Source organism: Lutra lutra, chromosome 10 (genome assembly GCF_902655055.1).
Source record: "Lutra lutra chromosome 10, mLutLut1.2, whole genome shotgun sequence".
NCBI lineage: Eukaryota > Metazoa > Chordata > Mammalia > Carnivora > Mustelidae > Lutra > Lutra lutra.
In genome coordinates this window covers 7189701-7217205 of record NC_062287.1, presented here as the reverse complement: position 1 = coordinate 7217205, position 27505 = coordinate 7189701, and the positions used below count along the sequence as shown (strand labels likewise).

At 43.2% G+C, this 27505-nt stretch overlaps 1 protein-coding gene across 3 annotated transcripts in view; it reads right to left on the bottom strand.

Moving 5' to 3' along the window:
* Nucleotides 1-27505, bottom strand: part of ZC3H12C (zinc finger CCCH-type containing 12C) — a 78916-nt gene that overhangs the window by 36101 nt on the left and 15310 nt on the right. For all 3 annotated transcript variants that reach the window (XM_047692242.1, XM_047692243.1, XM_047692244.1), the window contains exon 2: nt 6055-6803. In XM_047692242.1, the coding sequence (XP_047548198.1) occupies nt 6055-6803 (749 nt within the window). The remainder of the gene's footprint in view (nt 1-6054; nt 6804-27505) is intronic.

Here is a 27505-nt window from a genome sequence, read left to right as displayed (position 1 = left end):
GGGATGGGTGAAATAGATACAGGGCTTCAGAAGTACAAACTTCCAGACAAAAAAGTCAGTAAGTCATTGAGATGAAAGATACACCGTAGGGCATATGGTATTACCACAGTAACGTACGGTCACTACACTTATCGTGGCAAGCCCCGAATGATGGATGGCGCTGTCAGATCCACGCGGTGGACGTCTGAAGCCCATACAGCACGTGTCCGTGAACCGCGCTTCGATTACAAACAGAACAGTCACCGAGGACTTTGGGTAATCGAAGTGCTCGGGCACTCAGGCCAGCTTACCAGGTGCCCATCCCTGTGGCACTCAGGACCGCACGGTTAGCGAAGTGACTCGTCATCAGACACTTAAACCACATGAGGATGAGAAGAGCAGTGGATTTAAGGAAAAATATGAACAAATTACTGGATATCTTTGGACAGAGATGAATTCAATACCCACCACTGAACTACCTTCAGTTGGATGGAATCACTGGGCCTGAAAAGTTGTAAAGCTGCTTGGAGGGAATGAACACCACAACAGCCTCAGAATTTCATTCCAGAAACAGGGTACACGCTACTCATGCTTTCCTTCCGCGTCTGCACTTGGGGCACACGCCTCCCCGAACATCCACATTACCCGGGTGTGTCCCCTTGAAGGAAAGAGGCTCAGTGACCAATCTGCAGGCTTTTTCTTTCTTTCTTTTTTTTAAAAAAGATTTTATTTATTTATTTGACAATACAGAGTTAACAAGTGGGCAGAGAAGCAGACACAGAGAGAGGAGGAAGCAGGCTCCCCACTGAGCAGAGAGCCCGAAATGGGGCTCGATCCCAGGACCCCAGGAGCCCTGAGCTGAAGGCAGAGGCTTTAACCCACTGAGCCACCCAGGCGCCCCCCTTTCTTTTTTTTTTTTTCTCTAGGTATTATTTTTTTAAATTTATTTGACAGACAGAAATCACAAGTAGGCAGAGAGGCAGGCAGAGAGAGAGGAGGAAGCAGTCTCCCCACCGAGCAGAGAGTCCGATGAGGGGGCTCGATCCCAGGACCCTGGGATCATGACCTGAGCTGAAGGCAGAGGCTTTAACCCACTGAGCCACCCAGGTGCCCCCTCTTTGTTTTTTTTTTTAAAGGACTTCAAATCAACTGCACTTTTTGTCAAGATTTGTTAGTCCAGCTCCACTAAATGTAAATTTCATTGTTTCACATTTCAGAAACCAAACACATTGTGAATGCCTAATACTGTATATGTAAATGTTTAGGGCTTTCCCCAAATATAGTTTACCTTTCTGTTTTAACACGCTATGCCCTCCACTCTCAGCAGTGAAAAGGTGTCACAAATTGTGCTGCACTAAGTTCTGGGTCATTGTCAGTTGCTTATTCAACAAACTTGCCCAGAACCTCTATCAGTGTGGCACATTTTAAAAAGCATATTAATCATGGGGAAGTAGAAACACGCTCCCCTCCATGGTCCCCTAGGAGGGTCCCTGCTCTCCTGGGAGCTCTGGTGTCTATCTCGCTTACGTGGCTTCTCCCTGTGTGACTTGGATGGCGCCCAGATCTAGGAGCCCAAGTCGTCGTTGTCTTTTTTTTTTTTTTTTTTAAAGATTTTATTTATTTGACAGAGAGGGAGAGAGCACAAGTAGGCAGAGAGGCAGGCAGAGAGAGAGGGGGAAGCAGGCTCCCCGCTGAGCAGAGAGCCCGATGCGGGGCTCGATCCCAGGACCCTGAGATCATGACCTGAGCCGAAGGCAGAGGCTTAACCCACTGAGCCATCCAGGTGCCCTGAGCCCAAGTCTTCTTTATGAAACTGGGGAAATCATCACTGAAAACCACTGATAATATAAACTTGAAGCACGAATTAAAATACTCCTATAAATCGTACAAATAAAATGGACTGTGAAATTGCTATGCTTATTAGATACAAACAAACCCAAAAACAAAACCCTGGGATAACAAAGTATTCATTAGTTACTATATTCCAGGTTGAAATACTAAATCTAGCTCTAATGCAGTAACTATAATTTACTGAGCACCTATGACATGCCAGGCACTTGGTATTAATTATCTTTAGTTCTCATAACAGGCCTGTAAGATAAGAATTCTGCTTTTTACAATTCTGAAAAGGAAGGTTGGAAAGTTTTAACAACATACTTAGAATCACAAAAGTGCTACAGAGAGAACTCATTTTTTTTTTTAAAGCCTACTTTGGTAATTTTAATAAAAATACCCTTGCTTTCCTACTTCTAATTTCTATCTAAAGAATCATTTTCCATCAGTTTTATAGCAGGCGTTTAAATGAAACTAAAAATATATTCATCTTATATATGCACTACTTCTGCCTGAGAGATCAGAAAGAAAATTAAATAGTATTCTAGTCTTAACTCATCCCCACATTTACTTATTATTTTAACATCATGTGTACAAATTATGTAATAGGTTTGCCTAACTTAGCGTGAGTGGGCAATTAATTTTAAAAGTAAAAGCATGTTCTAGTTTATGAGACATGAAATGGGTGAAATCTGTCCGCGTTTTTTGTTAAAATAAGAGTTTGAATCTGAAGTAGATAGGTATTTTTAAATGATTTTTTTTCTCTTACTTTATGAGGATCTTACAAGTGGCTGAATATAGTTTACTATGAATTTTCACGAGCTCTGGCACTTCCAGAGTTACGGACGTGCTACAACATTGTATTGTGACTGACAGGATAATGCTGCTATACTAAAAATTTCCTGTCAACTTGTTCTGTCCTGAAATGCCTGGAGCACTTCAGTCCCAGCGTCAGATTAAAATACAAGATGGTGAGAAGAGCAGACTCTGCACCGTCCCGCCCGTCCAGCAGGGGGAGCTGATGGGGCCGCACGAGTGTGGGGGCAGACGTCCGTCTTCCTACTTACAGAAGGACAGACCGTGTTCACACGCCTTCAGGATGCCGCCTAGTTCTGAACCACAGTTCTCCTGGGGAGGATTTCCACCATGTGGAAATTTTAATTTCCACTGGGAACTAAGTGTTGGTCGTGGGAGTGGACATGAGGCTGTTCCAACTGTGACACTGTTTATCTAGATGACATCCATCTTACGAATTCATTTCTGTGGGCTCCATGTCTAGAAATCTCCTGCCCTTCTCCCCCTCCTGTCTGTCTGTGTCTGTACATTTCACGGTGCATTTACCTCCATTGCCAGATACTTCCCTGGTGCCCGTCTTGTTCTCCCCCTTCAGCACTCGGCTTCCAAAGCTCAGCTGTCCCGGTTACTGTCCCGTGGTTACCGCCTTCCTCTCCTATGGACATGCTTTCCCTGTCTCCTCTGCTTACCTAGGCTCATTCTTAAACCCCAAACTAAACAAAATCCTCCTCCAACACTTCTTCCTCCTCTTTCTTCCCTTCCTCCGTCAACTTTCTCGAACACCAATCTAGCTCTATTTATTTATTCTTTTTTTTTAAAATTTTAATTTTTAAGGAGGCTCCATGCCCAGTGTGGGGCTCGAACTCCCAACCCTGAGATCAAGAGTCACACGCTCCTCCGACTGAGCCAGTCAGAGGCCCTGATCTTAATTTCTTGATCCTTAATTTCTTGACATCCTTGTAACTAGGCTTCTATCTTCAATGCCAAATGGAATTCCTGAAAATAGTGACTTCCTGGCTGTCATGTCCTTTGATCGTTTTTCAGTACTACGCACAGGATAGTCTATCCTTAAAGCCTGCTCTCCTTCCAGTCCTGATGGCATCCGTGGCTCCTTGGTTTTTCTAACACTCGTATTTTTCACGCTACTCTTCTCCCCTCCTGACCTGTAAATACTCACATTTCATGCAGAATGACCTGTGACACTGGCTATGTACCAGAAATACCTGGGCACTCAAGAAATACATTATTATTTGGGCTCTATTATAGCCCCATTGATTCAGATTCTCCAAGAGTAGAGTCCTAGAAGGTGTATTTTGTTTTAGGACTCCCCTGGGGATTCTGACTTCTGGCTACAGTTCTAGGTGGTTCCTCCAGATCCTATCACCTTCCCTCACTACTCTTTCTTCTGGAGATTTCCTGATGTTTTGGCTTTACAAGTTACCACTCTGCTTAGGTAACCATTTCCTAGTTCTGGATTACAAGGAAAAAAAAAATCATTCTTGTGGCTAAGTTTGGGAAAGATTAAACAACAGAGATTATTTTACTGAAAGTCTTCTCAAGGCCGTACCTACGCTTCATAACTCTAGGACACTCGAGGCCCTCTTTAGTCCATCAGAAAGGGTTGTGGGGAGATCCAAATTGATCTCCTACCTCCAGCATCCACTTTAAGCATCACTGCCGGGTTATGAGCTTAAGGAATAACTCTCTTCCTACATCTTCTCCTCAAAAACGTTCAGGTACCTTTGGATTAGGGTCAAGTTTAAATTCTCTGGCTTGTCACTCAAGACCTTAAAAGGTCTGGCTTGAACCTTTTCAACTTGTTTCTATCTCTCATTATCAGATAAAAAGTACACAGACTTAGAAGTCAGACATATTTGGGTTTGAATTATGCTTTTCCTTGGATAAACAATTAATACCCTGCAAGTCTCATCTGCTTGTAAATGAAAGGAAGATAACACTGCTTCCACCTGAAAAGGTTATACTGAGGATCGTGAGTTGATCCTTCTCACACCCTGGGTGCAAGCCCTTACTCTCACCTGCTAAAAACCAGTGGCTCCCAGATTTCAGTACACATTCTTATTAGCTGGGGGAATGGTTACAAAAGGCGATGCATGAACTACCTCTGGACCTGCACTTGGTGAGTTTGTGTGTGGGATGGTGTCTAGAAGTGACCTAGGTCTCTAGAAGTGACCATCCAGTACGGCGGCCACTGGCTAGGGGTGCTACCGAGCGCTGGAGTCTAGCTTGTCTGAACTGAGACATGCTCTAAATGTAACAAGGCCAGTTTTAACTCTTACTACCAGAAGAATAATGCAAAATATCTCATTAGTGATCACATGTTGAAATAATATTTTGGCTGTATGCGTCTAAATAAAATATGTCCTTTCCTATCAACTTTACCTGTTTCATTTTTTAATGTAGGTACCAGAAAATTTAAACAGGTATGTGCCAACATTATATTTCTATGGAACAGCACTGGTCTAGACGCTTCTCCAGACGATACCTGTGGTAGAGAACATCAGAGCACTTCCTAAGAAATAATACAGGAAATTCTAAGCTCTCTGAAAAGAGTGGACACCTTTCCCTATTTTTAGATCCGCACCAGTGTTCAGAACATTGTGGGTAATTAACTTCATACTAATTGAATTTAGAGGCACTTAAAATGTTATGTTATCACAATTTGTAAAAAGAATGTCATTAGAAGTTTTTGCTTTTTTAAAAATCCCATTCCTAAGGAATTATTTTTGGATTTACATTTTTAAAAAAGATTTATTTATTTGACAGAGAGAGAGACAGAGTGGCAGGCAGAGGGAGAGGGAGAAGCAGGCTTCCCACCAAGCAGGGAGCCCAATGTGGGACTTGATCCCAGGACGCTTGGGATCACGACCAGAGCCAAAGGCAGACACTTCACCAACTGAGCCACCCAGGCCCCCCTGAATTTACATTTCTTAAGTGAAACAAAAGAAATTTGAAACTCTAACTTCGATTTGTTCCCAAATCAATAAAAATAATTTTCGAAAAGAACTGGCCTTTTTTCCCTATGGTTATTTGACTCGCATAGAAACAGACTATTTCTCCAACTAGATTTCAAAGCTGCCAAATATCACCGAACTCGAGACCTTCTCTTACAACCGGCGGTTAACACTCGGCCAGGGACATGGCGCTAATTTTAATGCCACAGTAATGTAGCCGGATGAGGGAAAGGAAAGAGAGACTTACAGGGGGGAAGAGGGTCTGTCTTTAAGGACAAGTGCGGTGAGAATGCTGACCCCCTCCCCGAAGCAGAATGGCAGAAAACCAGAGGTGACACAACTAGGACACACGTAGGCCAGCGCTGGGATGCGGGACCATCTCGACTTCACCGACTGCCAGGAGAGAACCGGCCCCGAAGCGAGCAAGCCCCCCGCCCCCAGGAGGGGAAGAAGGGGCGCAGACGGCCCCCCTCACCTCATGGCCACGTTGCTGCCGTCGATGACCACCGGCCTCAGGTTCTCGCCGTCGTCCGCGAGCGGCTCCTGCATCGGCGAGTCCGAGCGCTGGGACTCCAGGGAGGACGAGTCCCGCGGCGCGCTGGGCATCGCGCTCACGGCCGGCTCGGCGTCGCTCTTGTTTCCCAGCTTGACCAGCTCTCCCAGGATGTCGTTGATCAAAGCATCGGTCCCGAGTTTGTGGAGCACGAGCTGCACCTGCTCCTCCGAGTAGCCCAGCTTCAGCGCGAACTCCAGCTTGGTCTGGTACTCCCGCACCGCGTCGGGGGGCTGCGCCGCCTCCCTGCAGGCCGCCGGCGCCTCCGCGGGCGGAAAGTCTCGCAGCAGGTCGCTGCGTGTGAGCACGCGGGGCTCCAAGCAGGGCGACCGGCACAGCTGTCTGTGAGTCTTGGTCAACAAGCACGGCTCCACCGAAACGCTCAGTCGTTCGGCCTCGTTGTCAGAATGTGCGCTTCCGTCCGAGTCGCCGGAGCTCGCGTTCCCTCCCGACACGTCTTTCTCCTCCTTCCCGGAGTGCCCTTGATCCATTGTCGGCTTCTCTACCATCGACCACGGCACAGGTGCACTTGAGTGTGGGTCAGTGCTCTCCGCATAAAGGTGGCCGAGGTCATGCCCCAGATGATCCTTCAAGCCCATGAAGCTGTTACGGGTACTTGACTCCACTTTGCTATTTTTTCTGTATTCCTGAATGCAAAGCACCCCGTATTCCTAGAGAAAAAACATGTAAGATACTTAGAGTTTTGGACGGTTTCATTTCTGTTCCCATAAAGAACGTGAAAGAACATTGCCAGACTACGGAATATCCAGCGCGGTGGTTTCTCTCCATCTCCTCAGCCCTCGCAACACCTTTGCCCCAGATAGTACCATGCCCTGTTTTCCAGATAAAGAAGCTAGGAAGTAGAATGCCACACAATCCCTCTAAGGCAACAAAGAAAATAACTAGTGGAACTGGAGTTTGTTTTTTTTTTTTGAACCTAGTTTTGCGTGACTTTTCCCATTCTATCGTGCACTTCTCGACCTTTCGTGGAAGAGATCTCTCCACTGTCAGAAAGGCCAGTGTTTCAGAGCGACACCTACAATATCGCCGAAAGGCAGGTTCTAGATGAACTGTGATAGGTTACGTACATTTTCTCTAAAAGAATTCAGAAACATTTGTAAAGATTATCTGAAGGGAAAGCCATATGCAAAGAAAGGAAAACATTAACTTACTATACTTGAAAAACTGACATTAATTTGGATCAAGCTTAACAATAATCTGAAGACATTCCAGATAGAATTTAGGTGGAGTGCTAAAAGAGCACAGGTGACAACAGTCAACAAATTCGAACAGTCAACAAAGAACTAAATAATCACCGAGTGAATTATACTCCAGTTAGGAGACGAATAGTTTTGCCCTAACAATCCTTATTTTGTGGATACAGAGCATAGTATCAGAATACAAACTTTAATGGTATGTTACCCTTACTAAGGGTCAGGGACAGTGCCATCTATTTCATTCCAGGGGGAAAAACTCCTTTATTCTCTGCACATTTACAGAAAGCAGAGAAATGGTACAGGTCACATGAAATTAACAGCAATGAGTTAAAGTACACTGAATACATGTTATCTTGATTTCTGAATCTAATGTAAGAAAATACTTCTGGGGGCGCCTGGGTGGCTCAGTGGGTTAAAGCCTCTGCCTTCGGCTCAGGTCATGATCCCAGAGTCCTGGGATCCGGCCCCTTATCAGGCTCTCTGCTCCGCAGGGAGCCTGCTTCCTCCTCTCTCTGCCTGCCTCTCTGCCTACTCGTGATCTTTGTCTGTTGAATAAATAAATACAATCTTAAAAAAAAAAAGAAAAGCTTAAAAAAAAAAAGAAAGAAAATACTTCTGTACTATATCGATAATTAATTACCCACTATCCGCATTTGGTTAAAAAGTCATCTTCTCTCCTCCCCCCCCTCCCTCCCACAGGAATGCTTTTACGGTTTAAAACACTTCTGCTATTCTGTCAATGTTCCTTAAAGTCTCTTGGGAATCACTGCTATTTCTTGACCGGGAATAGGTTAGCAAAATAAAATTATTTCTGCCCTTGTGTTTCAGCGTGAGGACATAGTCACATGAGCAGTTTACTTCCTAGGGCAACTCCGGGGTTCCATCCAGGGATAACGCCAGTCTGGCGATGGTGGCTGGACTTCAGACGGTCATATGACACCTATTTAAATAATCTAAAGAAGCAAATTGCAAAAACATTCTATTCTAGAGCTCTTATTTACACTAGAAAGGAGCTATTAAATAAATGTTAAGAGAAAATGCTAAGTGTTTTTCTAAGGAGTCACATATCTGAATGCATCCTTGGTGAACTTATTAGGGAGGGAAATATGGCTACATAATGAAATAAATTATACTAAGTGCGATAAACACCCGAGAATAGAACATGGGATCTTTAGCTTGATAACGCCGCTTTTAAGATCTCCTCAGCGTAGAACTCCACATTCTACAGGAGTTTCTTCAGGTTGTAACCCTTGAGAAGACAGATAACATTGTCCTCGTAATACAGCACTGCTGAGTTTTAAAGCAACATCGAGCTCTCCTGACTCCAGACAGCACAGCCGATAAAAAGAAATACTCCTTAGGAGAGCTCTCCATACATCTGCTCTGTGACGGAGCTGTATCCATTTCAAACATTTTTTTCTCCTATTAATATGGATATGCATGAGCCCAATAATCTAGAATTTGAGGAAGGGATTTTGAAAGCAAATCTTTACACTCCGTGATTTATTAACTACTGTAATATACTGACACCATAATGCAAGTAACAAATCACAACAGAATCCTAATGAAGGGATACAGTTAAAAGGAAAATCTGCACTGTGGCCTGCGCAGAGCTCCCCACCAAAAGTATCTCGAACAAGGAAAACCTATTGGAAGCCGGGCTGCCTGGCAACCAGAGGCCGGTTGCTAAGCTGCACTCCTTTAACACGCCACCGTGAACGCCAGCCCAGTGAAACAAGAATTTGGTATGAACAAAAGCCTATAAAAGAGACTGGGACTTAAGTGCGTCTGGTTTACCCTCCGAGAACAATGCAGCTGCCAAACCAATCTGGAAGCTCCGACATCATTGTTCTGTCAACCCCACAGTCTGCTCCGACCGCAGGAAGTGTATTTAATGGGCAGCATTTCTGATCTCCCCGGAAAAGTTTGGGTTTTGCAGAAGTGCTGCTGTGAGATAATTCTTCAAGATAATGACTCACTGACCAAATCCCGGACTTGAACTAGGAAATATTATTTTAATATTGGGCTCAAGTGTTTTCCTTTTGGACAGTTTCAAACAAGATGAATACTGCATGAAAAACACAGCCACTGGGGAACATGGACATGAAATCTTTACAGAATAAGCGAAATTATTCTTCATTTTCACAGCATTCAAGAAACAAAACCAAATACTACAAAGTTTTTAAACGAAAAATTATCCACGCTAAGGATTTAAATCTTTCTCTGTCACTTCAGTCTAATATAAAAAGAAGTGTTCATGATAGTGTGTAAATCTGCTCTACTGTATCACTTTCTTATATGGTTATAATATAGGGAGGGAAACTATGAGATTACCAACAATTTGCTTTTTATAATATTAAACCAGAGAAAACTCATTTGTATACACAAATGTATTTAGTGAATACCACACACTTTTAACTTGTAATTTACAACTCATCTAACTATAGAAACTATGGAAGTAAAAAGCTTACAGTCACTGGGCTAACATGATTGTTAATACTGACCTACCCTACTTAAAAAAATCAACATCTAATCTGGTCAGGCACCATATTTTTTAAGATACTCTAGTTAAACTTCTTCCCCACACTGACAGGACTCTCTTCATGTTCCGTACTTCACTGGTTACGTGAGAGAAAGTTACCCAATGTCAACAAAGCAGTTAAATAGTTATTTTTAGTTCCAATCAATCAATAGACTAAATATGAAATAGTACAAATATGGGCAAAGGAGTTCAATTACCAGGCCTAGATCATCTCCGCTACATAATCCAAATCTGAAATAACCTTACTTGTTGTGACCGGATGGGAAACATTTGGTTTTTTATTTTTTTTTTTAATTTTATTTTTTTTTTAAAGATTTTATTTATTTGTTAGAGAGAGAGGGAGAGAGAGCAAGCACAGGCAGACAGAATGGCAGGCAGAGGCAGAGGGAGAAGCAGGCTCCTGCTGAGCAAGGAGCCCGATGCGGGACTCGATCCCAGGACGCTGGAATCATGACCTGAGCCGAAGGCAGCTGCTTAACCAACTGAGCCACCCAGGTGTCCCTAAAGATTTTATTTATTTATTTGACAGAGAGAGATCACAAGTAGACGGAGAGGCAGGCAGAGAGAGAGAGAGGGAAGCAGGCTCCCTGCTGAGCAGAGAGCCCGATGCGGGACTCGATCCCAGGACCCTGAGATCATGAACATTTGTTTTTTTAAAACTTTGTTCTGAAATCCTTCTTCACCCACTTGAGATCAGTGAAAGATTGCCCTGACTTCACATGAGACTTAAATTTTCCCCCACAATATCTTGAAATCACTCAATAAAAAAAAATTAAACACTAGTCTTAAGATTTAAAAGCTGAAAAGAATATTTTCATAGGCTGCAGTACTTGTCAAAGTATCGTCATGTATAAAACTTATGAGGTATTATTATAAGAAATCTCAAGACAAAGAATAGTAGAGAATCTATTTTTGTTCAGTGCCTTAAAAATGATCAATATAATGTTGAAAAAGATAGCAAAGACTCCAACAGCATCACCAAATTTATTATTATAAGGTAGGAAATATTTTCTCCTTAATTTCTAAATCATTTATTAGACTTTTAAGTTTTGCATTTACTCAAATGCAAATGTATGCAAGTCATCTTTAAATTAATCAACTATTAACTGATAAGGATAATTCTCATTTCATGAAGCAGCAGCACAGACAAAATGTCACACACAAAACAGGTCAGTGTTTATATTCCCATAGTTGTTAAAAAAAAACCTTAGAAAACTGCAAAAAAAAAATGGCTTAACTGAAGTTTTATATCAGGAATCCATTGCAATTGGCCTTTACACACTATATTCATGAACACAGGAGGCACTGGGCAAAAATATAAATGGTCTGAATGCAGATTTCTACACTTACAAAGCTAAAGATTCCCTCCAGATACTGTACTGGAAGCGAAAATAATTTTTCTTGCTAAAGGCGTAATAAGTTAAAAATCAAATAACAGTTCTTGAAAAAGACCCAAATTTTCATGCTAATCTTGCAGATGATGAAGTGTAACCAATTATTTTAATTGTCAAAAGAAACTTTGTATTTGCTGAAAGCAATATGGTCATTTAATAGAAATTTGTTGTAGACACACAAATTCCCCCATTCGGTGAGATCTCTGAAAGTTCTCATTAGATGACTTGGATAATCCTTCACCTCAAATCCAATGGGAAAAAAATTTTTTTTTTATTTCTAAAGAGCCTCATATCAATTCATTAGGAATATGAGAACACGATGTTGTTAAATCCATTTGTTTGTTTGTACGGTAAAGTTACAATGCCATAAAGTGGGTTCTGGTTGTTATCCAAATGGCAATACTAGGAGAACAATGAAAATAAAATAATGAATATGTAATAAATACTACTGCTGTAGTCTCCGTGTATTTAATTACCATTGTATTTCAGGGAGTGCTGTTGTCTGCATCCCTCTGGCTAACAAAGGAAGGATGGCCCTTTGAACAGATTGGTTAATGCTCTGGGGCAACAGATGTCCTCCTGGAACTGCAGGAGACCAGCAACTGGTGGCCTGCCCGTCTTCTGAAAACTTTCAATAGACTCATGCATATGTTCACACAATAGGGCATGTGGTAGAAATGAAAACCTCTTTTTAACCCTTTATGCTCGTTCTTTCCCTCCCAACTGACAGATGAAAGTCTTTGTCTCCTCCTCCTTTCCCCATCACCGGACTCCTGCAAGCAGTAGTTCTTGGAATGACACCTTCAGCCTGATTTTTGAAACGAAGGCAGAGGGAAAACAATTAAAAGATGGGAGAAATTAGAAACTATACGTGACTGTCGAAACTGCTGACAATGCAGGTGACTGCTCGATCATCCTGTTTACAACAGGCTGTCCATAACCTCTACCTGCACATCAGTCCATCTCCCCCAAGCCAGATTTTTAAGACAATGGAAACATCTATCACATCTTACTACCAGTTCACAGCGCCCACTTGAAGAAACACAACAACGTGACAAGATAAAACCCAAATTCATTATCAAAACATCAGAACGTGTCAGAACTCATCCTTAAGGACCAGAGGATCACATGCCATGCCTAACGCCGTGCAAATGTTCCCGAGGCTGTAACTATTGATGTGACTCCAGACCTAGGTCTACAGAGAGAATTTCCCTGTATCTTGGCACCACGTAACAATGGGTAGCCGTCCATTTCAGGTGCTTCCTGTCCTTCAGAGTTCAAATTAATACTCTCAAGGTTTAGCAAAGTTTAGCGGGCGAGGCATGAAGTAGCACAGATACTCACGTTCGCAGGAAAATACAAAGACATTGGTTTCTGTAGCAGCTTCAGCAGTAAGTGGCTCCTTAACACAGTTTTAGCTGCAGACTTGCAGGCAGGCAGGAAGAACAATGAATAGCTGAACAGATGGAATGGCAGTGTCTTTGCTTAACCTATTACCGAGTGGAGGAACAGCCAATCGGGGGCCAGAGAGCTCACAATTAGTTGGCCGGGCAGATGCAAGCCAACCTCAGCACCCTGGGTCAGGTTCGCAGGTTTCTAAGATAAGCAAGTTGATGTCATTCCCGGGGTCTGCCCGGGGCAGCGTGTGTATTCACGAGGGGTGTGCTCCAACAATAGGCCAGACAAAGCCGACTCGCAGGCAGCTGCTCTCTGGGAGCCCCGTCATTAGGCAGCGGGCTGCCAACAAGAAACACCTGGCTTGGGCAGCCTTCGGCTTCTCCTGCTTGTTTTTCATGGGTTGAACAAAGAAACCAATTATATTTTCAAGTCGTAAAAGTTGCATGTTTCCAGAAAGTTGAGGCTATCCTCCCAGTCTATTAGCTTGGGGGTTTTGAGAAATAAAGAACATGAGGTGTGTCAGAGTAGCAATTTGCTCCTGCAGTAATCCCTTGTAATAAATGAGACAGTAGTGAAATGGGACAGAAGGTTGTAGTACAACTATTTCCCTGGAAAACACCAGGAAATCCAAAATATTTTTAGAGAATGGTTAATTTGTTGCAAGGCAATAAAATGAAAAAAAAAAAAGAGAGAGAGAACGAAAGATTACAAAAGACAAAGGTTTAAGAGCTTACAAACAGAAGTTAAGAATGTTCATTAAAAGCAGAGCATAGCATAAGAAGATAAAACTTAAGTGTGGTCCAACTGTGTGCCCAATGTGTACTCTGACTGTACCTTTAGATAAAACCATTTAACTTCAACCTAAACCTACCTACAGCCACCTTATGTATGTCCAATAGCAATGTAAAATTATTTTATTAGGGATTCTAGTTACTCGTGTCACTAGACAAAGGCTTAGGTTATGTTCTAATATACAACACATTATACCTGTTAAAAGCATTGGATTTTTCATAAAATTTGTTCAGATGTAATATTCAAATTTCAGCTCAGGGACAAGTTAACTTTATGAAGAAGTAAGGTGGTATTTTTTTTTTTTATTAATAAGCAAAAGCCAGTCTCCTCGCGGAGGAAGCTTGTCCCTCCCTGCGCCCCCCGCCCCCCGCCCCGTGGCCAAAGTTCCCGACTGCAGTATTTAGGAGGCTAAGCACTACTTGCTTTTGAGGGTGGCATAAGTTGCAGGTCGAGCGGCCTCCGATTATTACAAAAGTTCAATCAAAATTTAAACACCATTAGATGTTGCCAAAGTATCTTCTGCTCAAGGGAAAGGGAAAAAACGTCTACAGCTGTTCTGCGACCTACTTCGGGGAGAGAGCGCCCCCAAGCGGCCCGCACCGGCGCGCCCGCACGATCCACGGCCGTGCAAAGAGAAAGGCGAAGCAAGAGTTGTTTTTACAACTTTCTGACACGGGCTGAACGATGTGGCTTTTCCAAGCTACAGGATTGGGGTAAAGCACCCCGAACCATCGAAAGCCATCTCTCTTTACCCGTACACAAACACCGAGGCTACCTACGGTTAGGGTGACTTGTGAATACTTGGGGAGCAGGAGTAGTTGTTGGGACTCAACTGTGCCCACTCAAGTGTAAATGAGATTCTGTTTACAACACAAGAGGAAGAAGGCCTACCGTACACAGTTTAAATTTTTCAGTTATTTCCCGGAAGAAAACATCCCTTATGAGTACTAAAAGCCTAAAAAAAATCAGTTACCAGAAATAAAATGAAAATACAAAGTGTGCTTTAGATCACCATTTGTCTGCAGTTTTCCTCAAAAGAGCTTAATATTTTATGAAAGTATATCATTCCCCAAATGTTGGAAAATTTCAAAACCTGTGAAAATACTTAACTGAATGTCATTATTATTAGGTCTGCACGGCACACTAATTTCTAAAGCAAAACTCTTCTTATTCTGCCAAGAGTTGCAGGAAGGTTTCTGCATTGGTTAAGCCTATGGTCTGATGTCAGGAACCCATTAAAGATAAAGCATCTTGAACATTACAGTTTATTGCAAATTAGAAGGTGAACTACCCAGAATTCAAGTGTTACGTCTTGGGTAGCAAGTGAACACAGAAACGAAGAGAGTTTAAAAAAAAATTTTTTTTTAAATGATTTTATTTATTTGACAGAGATCGCAAGCAGGCAGAGCTGCAGGTAGAAGCAGGCTCCCTGCTGGGCAGAGAGCCCAATGTGGGGCTCGATCCTAGGACCCTAAGATCATGACCTGAGCCGAAGGCAGAGGCTTAACCCACTGAGCCACCCAGGCACCCCGTCCCCAATTTTTTCTTAAAGTGGTGTGGTGGTATTTCTTTTTGAAATTTCATGAGTAAAAGGAGTAAGAAATATAAATCCAGACCAGTCAGATAGTGAGTAAATATACTCCTTTTGGTAAAACTGAGTTTGATTTAGTAAGATAAAGATTAAAAATATACATTAATTGCAAAGTGATTACAATAACTAAAACCTAATAAAGCTTAAGCCACGCAGGGACGAGAGAGACAGTGAGGTCCATATTTATGAATTCATATTCAAACTTGCTTGCATATAAAAAGTAAACTCTTTAGTATGAATAGAAAGTCTCCTCTTTTGCCCTGGCTTTTCTTTCTTCTCTTTATCCCTTGCTACTATAGTTACTACTTTATAGCTTTAATTCGAGAGGAGGAGGAGGAGGAATCTTCTCACTAATTCCTACCACTGGTGAACACAAAGCAAAGAAAACTACCCTAGGGCTCAGCAGGAGGCCTGATCGCTAGCACGGGATTAAGCTTTTTTGCAAACAACAAATAAAGGCAGTGATCTGAAAAAGCTAATCAGATCCTGCTGTGGTATTTAGACTATCTTGGTTGCTGGTATTGGATAATGTTAAGCACATTAAAACATCTGTAGGTGAAAAGCCCGTCTGGCTTCCCTAGTCACAAGCCCTGGTCCACTTCCCACCCCAAAGCAAATACAAGCAAATACCCTGGGCTGTTTGGGGCGCCGCAGGAGAGGGCTGAGCACGTTGTGCTCCCAAGGACAGGAGTGGGACACCGAGGACGGTGTGGGGTTCTAGGGGCACGCAGACATCTGTCAGCGCCAACGCCGTGTCTAATGTCAAGAGCTTCGACCACGTGAGAGGACCTTGTCTGTTCCCTGAAGTCTGAATGTGAACACGTGGGCTTTGCTGCCGCTGGTCCATTCTCTTCATCACTGTGACCCAAGCCCAATTCCTGGTACCTTTCTCTTAATATGGCTTTGCTCCCCCCATTAATATACAGTCTCTCCGGATCCGAACAGTAACACCATAGAAGCAAAATCGTTCTATCAAATTTCCCCAGCTGTCCCCCGAAGGTCGAAAGGTTACAATTTCAGCAAAACCTATTACTTTTGAGAATTAAAAACATAACACAACAAAACACCAACAAAACCCCTAATTTATACACAACAGTGTAAGAGAATGGAGCAAAATCAATCAGGGAGTAACATGGGAACAAAAGTGCTCCTGGGCAGGTTTTATTTCTAAGACAGGGTGAGCTTCTCCAAGAGCCCTCAGCTATCTGCACTCTTCCTGTAACGCCCTCCACTCAGGGCAGCTGCAGGCTGAGGGCGCTCCAGCATCGTGGGGATGGGAGGGCTCCTCCCTGAGGGTCTCCCAGCTCTGGCTTCAGCCTCCCAGCCAGATCAGCCTCTGCTGGTGCAACTCTGGCTTCAGCCTCCCAGCCAGATCAGCCTCTGCTGGTGCAACTCGCCCCCGGGGCCTTAGTCTCCTCCCCGGAGGAGGACTTACTGGGTGGGTGAGCCTGGGATGAGGAGTTTTGTAAGCAAAGCCCGGCCCCACTCCTGGGCACTTTTCTCCTTGGGATCTGCTAGTCTGCCTTGCTCCCCACCACTGCCTGAGGTTGGGCGGTTAAAGCTTTCTAACTTGGAAAATTCAGTGTCTCTAAGCCCTTTAGGCTGTCATGTCCTGCAATAGTTCCACCAAAAACGAGCTATTTTGATGTCCATCTGCCTGGCTCCTTTGTCTATTTCTCAATTGGCTCAGAACTAAGGCAGGAAAAACACCCCCTTGAACAACACTGAACAAAAGTTTTGCTATAAAGGACTATTACAGAACAAAAGTGATAAAAAGACTTACATAAATTAACTCTGACCAGACCCCTTTTAAAACACATATGAAGGGAAAGGTTAAAAAAAATTTAAAAATCCTGTAACAGAGAGGGAAGATGATGTTCCTCCAAATAAAAATTCTAGGGGTCTGACAATCTCTCAATGCCACATCAATAAAAGCAAATACACCCCAATTCTTTTTAGGGTTCAGAGACAAATACTAAATAAATCCACAAAAAGTTATTTCTTCCCAGGGGTCCAAAAAGAAAAACTTTTCTGCAGTCACTTTAAGTGCTAAGCCACAGCATAAGACTTCAATTATTTCCCCGTATTAACTTCTCATTCAGTATTTTAAAAAATTCATTGAACTAAGTCTTTAGAAAGATGATCTTCAATTCTCATTAAACGTGTAAATAATGAAAGAATTTTAGGAAAGCTCAGGGAATACAAAGGCCATCTGAAATGCCAATGAAACAGGCTACTAAAGGAGCTCGTGTGTAAGGGAGGAAGGGAGAGAAAATTCATGAGGGAAAGAGGCCATAAATGATTTTTAAAAAGAGGGATGGAAAGCACATCATCCATATTAATACAACACAGTAATATTAAGTGTACTGAAACTGAGGAAAAGCTGACCAAAAGCTCGTCATCTTATATAAAATATAGACGAGACATTCTCTGCATTCTAACAACTTAATGACGCTTTGCCTCTTACAGTAACGATAACATTCGCAACCCCATCATCGAAGCCTAGGAAGAACTTCTCTCCTGATATCGCAGACCTTATGTCCCACAGTCTACGCGCCATCCCTCAATCCCCCACCCCCGTGTACTCATTTGCATACATCAGGCTCTCTCTGGGCTGTGCAGCCCAGCTGAGGATGGGCACGGGGCATGTTCTTTAAGCGTTAAATTATTCTACTTAGCAAACCAATTCAAACACTGCTTGGCCAGGAGCGCTGTGAAAAGACAGACTGGCAGAGTCATTCTATAAAGAGGAACTATCAGATAGGTTACAAGAAAGCTCTAGCATGAGGTCCATCTCTTCTTACTAATGGTCTAGAAGAGTGTGTAAGCATGTACCGTGTACAGGAACTCGGGAAAGAAAAGCATGGCATGCAATAAAAGATACAAAAGCAACTACAAACCAACTATGACCCAAGGAACGTTCTCTGTTAATTAGGAGTTCCATCGAAATTCTCCCTGATAATCAAGACAGAAATAGTGCCTTACCTATTAATTCTTTATGAGAGGGTGCAATGAATTGCTTGGGTTAGTACTTCCAGTGGCCCTCACACCAGTGATTTTAAATTCCTGCACACGACTGGTTTCAGATGACTGTCCTGGTGTGCAAGAAACGGAAAACCACGGAGAGGCTAACACAACATATGGTTGTGTTAGACAATGCTGAGCGAAATCAGCCTAGAGGTTTATAACAGAATTTCTCTTTATAGCCTTCTATTCATATCAGAGGGCAATGTAATAACTTTGATATTAAATTTAGATTTCTGAGCATTAAGGACAAGATTCCTCCCAAATACGAATCATCATATACTATCATCAGTTACATTTAGAACCTGAATCCTCCTGAACAGCCGCCAGCCCCATTCGACTGTAAACTTGAACAACGCAGGGATTCCCAGCTCCTGTTTTCGGATGTGTCTCCAGGACCCTGCAAAGTATCTGACACACAACAGGCATCGAACAGGTACGTGCAAAAAATTGATGGCATTCCCATACCTCGGTCAAAATCCCTTATTCGCTCTTTCCTTCACGTAACCCTTATTCCACCCAAACACGATTTGTGCAATTGGGTTGCACACTTGAGTTATCTGGGGAGATTTAAAATACACTGATGCCAGCGTCTCATACCTAGAGGTGTATTTTTGGACTGGCCAGGTGAGTCTGAGGTGTACCCAAGTTTAAGAAGACCAGTGACCGTTCTTCTAAAATATCTTTCTCCACAGCATCACGTATTAAAATCCCACCCGTTACTCCTGAACATTCAGCCAAGACCCAACTCTGCCAGGAAGCCCTCCCTGGAACATGGTTAAATTTGTCTTCGGATTATTGGAGTTTCAGGCAGGGCCTGGCACACGGCCAGGCCTTGACAAACGTCTGAGTGATGGAGAATTCTGGGAGCAGAGTGCACAGAAACGCAGTATTTATTGAGCGAATGGTGCGTGGCTGGTCCTCATTATTTGCAGATTCTGTATTTGCAGATGTGAAACCTGCAAACCAATACCCGGTGCCTGACTCGACCGTCGGATGTGTGCAGAGGCCGAACATCAGGGCTGCTGGAGGACACCGTCCAGCCCACGCTGCGGGAAGCAAGGCTTCTCCTCCTTGGCCAGCGCTCATCATCGCCCCCCACCCTGTCTTCAGAACTCTTCGAGAGCTCCCCTGTAATTTTTTTTTTTTAAAGATTTTATTTATTTATTTGACAGAGATCACAAGTAGGCAGAGAGGCAGGCAGAGAGAGAGGGGAGGGGTAAGCAGGCTCCCCGCGGAGCAGAGAGCCCGATGCGTGGCTCGATCCCAGGACCCTGAGATCATGATCTGAGCTGAAGGCAGAGGCTTTAACCCACTGAGCCACCCAGGTGTCCTTCCCCTGTAATTTTTTTTTTTTTAAAGATTTTGTTTATTTATTTATTTGCCAGACAGAGATTACAAGTAGGCAGAGAGGCAGGCTGAGAGAGAGGAAGAAGCGGGCTCCCTGCCGAGCAGAGAGCCCGATGTAGGGCTCGATCCTAGGACCCTGGGACCATGACCTGAGCCGAAGGCAGAGGCTTTAACCCACTGAGCCACCCAGGTGCCCCTCCTCTGTAATTTTTAATACCAGTTTCACTCAGCAGTCGGGCACCTGTGCTGGGGACACAGCAGGAAGGAAGCAAGTCTTTCTGTCACCAAGCTCACAGTGCAATGGCGGGGTGGGGTGGGGGGGACAGTATGAGCAACACACACGAGTCAGGTGATGGCGAAGGCTGCAAAGCAGCTGAGTCACGGAAGGCTTGTGTGATCAGGTGAGATGTGTGCCGAGACCTAAAGGAAGCAAAGGAAATGTGCCCAGGAAGAGGGAGGATAAAGCGTGAAGCCCTGATGGGAGAGTGAGTTTGTGGACCAGCAAGGTGGCCAGTCGTACTGGACACAAGCAAGCAGGGGGAGGAGACAGAGGGCAGGAAGATGCGCTCAGGAGAAGCGGGTCGCGTGGCCCTCTGGAGGGCCGTGCTTCCCGGACTTTACAGCGTGTGCATCCTGGACTTTACAGCGTGTGCATCCTGAAGATCTTGCAGATCCTGATTCAGGGACTCTGGGTTAGGGTCCGAGATGCTGCATCCCAACAAGCCCACGGCTGATGCCCTTGCCCTTGGCCCACGGACCCCACACGGAGAAGCAAGATCGAAGGTCACACTAAGGCTCTGGCTTGTATTCGGCGATGGAAAACCTTCGCAGAGTTTGAGCAGAGTGAGGGATAGGACCCTCCTTTATACGAACGTCTTGTAAGCCTGGGCTCACTTCCACACTTCCGGCTGGGTCCCATCGCTCTCCCAGTTCGGTGCGCGTACCAGATATTAAGACTGCAGACTTAGGGCATATTGGGAACCCTGCGTGTGCAAGTCTTCTTTCACTACGTGTTTTCTCCTCGTTTTCATATCTTCATCCTGGCTTTTTTTTTTTTTTAAGATTTTATTTATTTGACAGAGAGAGAGATCACAAGTAGAGAGAGAGAGAGAGAGAGGAGGAAGCAGGCTCCCTGCCTAGCAGAGAGCCCGATGTGGGACTCGATCCCAGGACCCTGAGATCATGACTTGAGCTGAAGGCAGAGGCTTTTAACCCACTGAGCCACCCAGGCAGCCCCATCCTGGCTATTTTTACACATACATGCTTCCAGATACTTTAGAATTGTTTTGATGGATTTTAACTAAAAAGCTGTTGGGGGTTTGATGGAGACCATGCTGCCCTAATACTTCTTAAAAAGCGCTCTGAGTTGCTCAACTGTTTCTCCAAGAACAGCGTGGTACACACACAAATACTACTCAGCCATAGAAGGGGAGGAGATCTTGCCATTTGCAACAACGTGGATGGACCTGGAGGGTATGATGCTAAGTGAAGTAACTCAAAGAAAGACACATACCATATGATTTCACTCGTGCAGAATCTAAACGGCAAGACAAATGAATAAAATGAAATAGAAACAGGGCGCCTGGGTGGCTCAGTTGGTTAAGCGACTGCCTTCGGCTCAGGTCATGATCCTGGAGTCCCGGGATCGAGTCCCACATCAGGCTCCCAGCTCCATGGGGAGTCTGCTTCTCCCTCTGACCTTCTCCTCGCTCATGCTCTCTCTCACTGTCTCTCTCTCAAATAAATAAATAAAATGTTAAAAAAAAAAAAAAAGAAATAGAAACAGACTCACAAACAGGAAACAAACTGGTAGTTACCAGACGCAGAAGGGTTCGGGGTTGGCGGGCAAATAGATAAAGGGGATTGAAAGGTGCAAACTTGCACCTACAAGATGAATAGGCCCAGAGATGTCGTGTACAGACGGGGAAGGTGGTCAGGGACACGGCACCAACTGCGTATGCTGCAGACGGTAGCTGGACTTTCCGCGGGGGTCATTCTGTGACGTTGAAACATATCGTAGCACTATGATGTACACCTGAAAATTCATAGGATGTGATTGTAAATTATTCCTTAGTAAAAAAGAACTTACTGACATTTTTTCTATCTTTCAGTACCGTTCTCTAGATTTCTTCACAAGAGACCTAAGTTTCTTACTAAGTTTGTCTTAAAATATTTTCTTTTGTTCTTGCTGCTGTGAATGAAGGTTTCTTTTTCCTTCTCACATTATATTTACTAACTAGTTACTACATATGTCCAAAAGGTTATTATTTTATTCACATACAGCGTCAGTGAAGCCGGTATTTTCATGAAGTCTCTGTGTCTCTATCAGAGCTTCACACAGGTTCTGGGGATCTCCGGGTATCTCGAACAACATAAATCATCAGATGGCCTCCTCCCTACCAATTTTTATGTCTTTTACTCAATCCTTTTGTCTAATTACACTGTATTAATGGCTATTTTGTGTTGTTCCCAGTGTCGATGGGAATGCCTCTAGGGTTTTATTATTAAGCATTATATGGCTTGTCCGTTAGGCTGTACACACACACATAGATAAATAACATACACATACATCACCTTGGGCCAGTTTACCTCCCCAGACCTCACTTTTCTCAATTGTAAAAGAAGAAGAAGAAGAAGAAAAAAAAAGACAGGATATGGTTGTTTGGAAACCAAATGAGCTAATAAATTAAAAAAAACAGTTGGAATGAAGTCAGACACATAGTAAGCACTCAGGAAGTGTTAGCTATATGTAACTTTATGTTTACATATATATCTATACATATACACACCACATTGTATAGAGCCTTCGAAAAGGTCATTTATAGAAATACGTTTTCCTCCTACATGAAAGATTTAGGAAAAAAATTAGGAATGTGGATAGCAGTAAGAATATGATATTTTTTTGAGAATTATTGTGAATTGTGAACATTGTGAATTATATTAATAGACTAATAGAGAAACACAATTATACTTTGAGAGGGTTATATATGCTCCTATTTCCCAAGAATTTTTATATCAATAATCATAAGACTGGCTTATCACTCTCCTTAATGTATTTTCTTTGCCATAGTTGCACACCCCTATTGTGAGGTTAGAAATGGGATATGGTATTTCACCCCGACTTTTTCTCAGTGACAAAACAGTTGCTCCGTGCACCAAACGGAACTTGACTAGACTGGGCCACGTTTTCCTGCAAAGGCACCATGAGGTCTAGAGATCTGATTTAGCCCCTGAACCTTACTATAAATCCCAGGGAAGCGTCTACTCCAGCACGGGGCCCAAAGAAAAAAGGATGACCAAGAGGAAGATGGTACAGTTTATGGATATAAAACCCAACACCATACCATACCCTCTTCCAACAACTCAGTAAACTGGACAAGTTATTTAATTGCTGTGTCTCAGTTTTATCCACTAGAAAATGGGGACAATACACCAATGGCATAGGGTTGTTATAAAGATCGAATGAGTTAATATACTTGGTAACTTAGAACAGTGTCTGGCACATAGTAAATGCTGAGTATTATCTTAAAGTTTACAGGAAAAGTGAAATTGTACAACAAAAATCCCCAGAAAACCTGATTTTCATTATTTTATGTTCTCCCTGATGTAATTCTAAAAGTTCTCTCTGTACTAATGACAAGAAAGAATATGGAGGCAAAGGCTACGTTGGTGTCCCATGAGCTCTCACCTCATATTTACACAACCAAGGACTCAAGCCACTTGGGAGTTCAACTGCCTCAGGCTATGCCTTTGTTCAGGATCTTGTCACACGAATCTTGTTAAATCAATAATTCAGGGCAATGCTTCTCAGAGGGAAAGGGGGGTAACATTTAGTTTGGAAAAGCCAAACATACTGAAGGTGTAAAGGTCATGAATACCTCGGCCAGTGAAGAACAGCAGGAAATGCTGATGGAAAGCTGAGAAGGAACATGGGCATCAAAGTGGTTGGGAGCCAGGGATTCAGAAGAAAAACACTGGTCTGACAGTGGGCAAGAGTAAAGGGGTGAGGGAGAAAATGTAAATATAATTAGAAAAAAGAAAAAAAAAAAAAGAAACAGTGAGAGACACCTGAAAGGAAGCAAGGATTTTTCTTATAGAAAATGAGACATTTCTTCCAGTTTAACAATGGAGATGGTGGGCTGTGACAAATTATTTTAAAATAAATGGCTCTTGACAAGGAGCAGCCATCCCCTCCCACCTCTCTCATAACATAATTTCATTACCATTTTAATTTCCAGCCACAGAACTCTCTCCTCAAGTAATAAATTGCTACACTTTCCTGAGTTAGTTTTCTCCCAAGATCTAGGAGTTATTAACTACTGAGAAATTAAAGCCATGATGATTTTTCCCCTTAAATAATTGCTATTTAACAAAATCTTCTTTGAAATAAAGAGATTCTTATGACTGAGGGATTTTATCGAGAGTACTATCATTAATTATGGAGTACCTCAGTTCTTAGGGCATTTTTATATATAAATGTTAGCTAGTTGATCACATTTCATTTTAAGACTGTGTACATTTAAGCAGTGATACTGTGGTGTCAGGCACGAAAATAGCATGTTCCATGATGACCCAACCAAACTGAATGAGGGGTTCAGCCAGTTCGCCATGAACGGATGTGCTCACTGAAGAACCATGTATTTGAAAGTCGGTATTTGAAAGTCAAAGGCATAATGCTGAGTGTGAGAGATGGTATAAACACGCAGACAGGTGCTACCCTAAGGAATATAAAACTGTACTAGGGAAACCAGATAAATGAACATCTAGAAACTAGAGGGTATATAAAAATTAATGCCACTAACAGCAATATCAGTCCGTACAGGAGACAAGGACATTGGCTATGGTTTGAGGTTTGGAGAGGTGACATGTAAGCTGAGTGGAGATGGCTGGCAACAATACAGTCCCAGCCGGACTATGGTGTACGCATCTGTGCTCAGGGGAAGACGGGGAACATCTTCTGTTGTCCCGAGAACAACAGGATCAAAGGCCCAGAGATGTGAGAGATAATAAAATATGCAGAACACTGTGTGATTAATACTGCTGTTGAAGAGGCTAGAAAGTCAGGCTGCAGCTAGTTCATGAAAAGTTCTGAACACCAGCCATACCACAGTTTCAACTTTGGTACTGGGAAACCACTGAAGGTTTTTTAAAAAAGGGAATAGTAGGGGCGCCTGGGTGGCTCAGTGGGTTAAAGCCTCTGCCTTCGGCTCAGGTCATGATCCCAGGGTCCTGGGATCAAGCCCCGAATCGGGCTCTCTGCTCAGCGGGGAGCCTGCTTCTTCCTCTCTCTCTGCCTGGCTCTCTGCCTGCTTGTGATCTCTCTCTGTCAAATAAATAAATAAAATATTAAAAAAAAAAATAAAAAAGGGAATAGTAGAGAGCACAGGTAGTACTGTCTCTGACATTGGTCATAGGAGTATTGCTCTAGATAATGTCTCCTGAGGCAAAGGAAGCAAAAGCAAAAATAAACTATCAGTACTACATCGATATGAAAAGCTTCTGCACAGCAAAGGAAACAATCAACAAAACTAAAAGACAACCTAGTGAACAGGAGAAGGTATGTGCAAATGACATGTATGATAAAGGGCTAGTATCCAAAATCTATAAAGAACTTACATAACTCAACACCCCAAAACCAAATTAGCCAACTAAAAAATGGGCAGAAGACATAAACAGACATTTCTCCAAAGACATCCAGATGACCAACAGACACACGAAAAGATGCTCAACGTCACATCATCAGGGAAATGCAAATGAAAACCACAGTGAGGGATCACCTCATCCCTGTCAGAACGGCTAAAATAAAAAACACAAGGAACAACCAATGTTGGCGAGGATGTGGAGAGAAAGGCATCCCCATGCTGTGGGGCAGGAATGCAAACTCGTGCAGCCGCTGTGCAACACAGTATGGAGGCTCCTCAAAAAAGTTAAAAATAGGGCTACCCCACAATCTAGAAATTGCACTACTGGGTATTTACCCAAAGAATACAAAAACACCAATTCAAAGGGATACATGCACCTGATGTTTACGGCAGCGTTATTTGCAATAGCCAAATTATGACAGCAGCCCACATGTCCATCCACAGATAAATGGATCAGGATGATGTGGGGTCTATAAATAATGGAATAGTACTCAGCCATAAAAAGTAATGAAATCTTGCCATTTGCAACAGCATGGATGGAGCTAGAGGGTATAATGATAAGTGAAATAAGGCAGTCAGAAGAAGACAAATACTTTATGATTTCTCTTACATGGAATCTAAGAAGCAAAACAAAGGAAAAAGAGAGACAAACCAAGAAAGACTCTTAACTCTAATGAAAACACTGCTGGTCACCAGAGGGGAGATGGGTGGAGGACGGGTGAATGAGGTGATGGGGATGAAGGAGGGCACCTGCCATGATGAGCACTGGGTGGTGTATGGAAGTGTCGCGTCACTCAATTGTATACCTGAAACTAAAATTACACTCTATGTTAACTATACTGGAATTAAAATTTCAGAAGGGAATGGCATCTCTACCCACATTTTAGAAAGGTAATGGGAAACCCCTGAGAGTTCTGGCAATGTGAATGATGTGTGTGTGTGTGTGTGTTTTAAAGATTTTGTTTATTTGATGCAGAGAAAGAGATCACAAGTAGGCCGAGAGGCAGGCAGAGAGAGAGGGAGGAAGCAGGCTCCCCGCTGAGTAGAGAGCCCAATGTGGGGCTCGATCCCAGGACCTTGAGACCATGACCTGAGCTAAAGGCAGAGGCTTAACCCTCTGAGCCACCCAGGCGACCCTGATGTGTTTCTAACTGTATTTTAGGATGATAAGTCCAGCTGCGTTGTTTGTATGTGGGGGGGGGGGGCAATAAACTAAAGGAAGATGCATTAGGAAGGTATTACAATAGTTCAAACAAAAGGTGACTTGGTATCTAAAGTTATGTAGAAGTAGCTGGGTAGCTCAGTCGGTTAAGCGTCTACCGTTAGCTCAAGTCATGATCCCAGGATCCCAAGATCAAGCCCCGCATTGGGCTCCCTGTTCAGTGGGAAACCTGCTTCTCCCTCTGCCTCTGCCTGCCTCTCCTCCTGCTTGTGTTCCCTTTCTGTCAAATAAATAAAATCTTTAAAAAAAAGTTATGCAGGGAAAAAAAAAAAAAAGAAACAAGATATATTACCCAAGATAGAGCCAATGGATTTATACAAAAGAGGAAGAAGGGGGCGCCTGGGTGGCTCAGTGGGTTAAACCTCTGCCTTCGGCTCAGGTCATGATCCCAGGGTACTGAGATCGAGCCCCGCATCGGGCTCTCTGCTCAGCAGGGAGCCTGCTTCCCCCCCGTCTCTGCCTACTTATGATCTGTCAAATAAGTAAATAAAATCTTAAAAAAGAGGAAGAGGTAAAATAAAAATATGAAAAAAGTATTAAAAAATCGATGGCATCAAATGACACAAATATATTGCATCATGACTGAGAAGACAATGCTGGATAAAGGCGTTCAGCGGCCCGGGACGGAACTACTTCAGTGAGTTGAGGAGCGGGGTGGACAGCAGACGGTCTTCACCAACTTTCCAGACCGCATGGCCCTTCTTGACTCCTGAAGTTCACAGACCTCACTCTAAAGACAGGCTGCTAAACATGTAAACCAGAAACATGGGGGGCACTACAAAGAAGCCAAACAGAGTAAAATACAGTCATCAAGATATGTAAAAACTGTGATTTTAGTGACATATATATTTTTTTTATGAACACATGGAAAGAACAAGATGAAGAAGCCGTTCTCGTAACTACCGTGATTTTGAAGTAGCTAGAAGCGAAAACGGTATTTTGGAGAATTCACTTCAACTGTGACACGACAGGGAAACATTTTTGGTTTCTGCAGGTGAGAAAGTCCTATGTGCTATTATTGACACTGGATTTCTTACTCACATTCATAACAGAGGGACATGCTAGACTTCGATGAGAGGACAGGAATATAAAGATGTACATTTTTCCCAGCCAACATCACAAAAGGCCCATGGGTCCTTGGGGGAACCAGAGAAGGCAGGTGACAACTTCCACCTCAGTGTGGGGAAGAGGAAAGGACAGC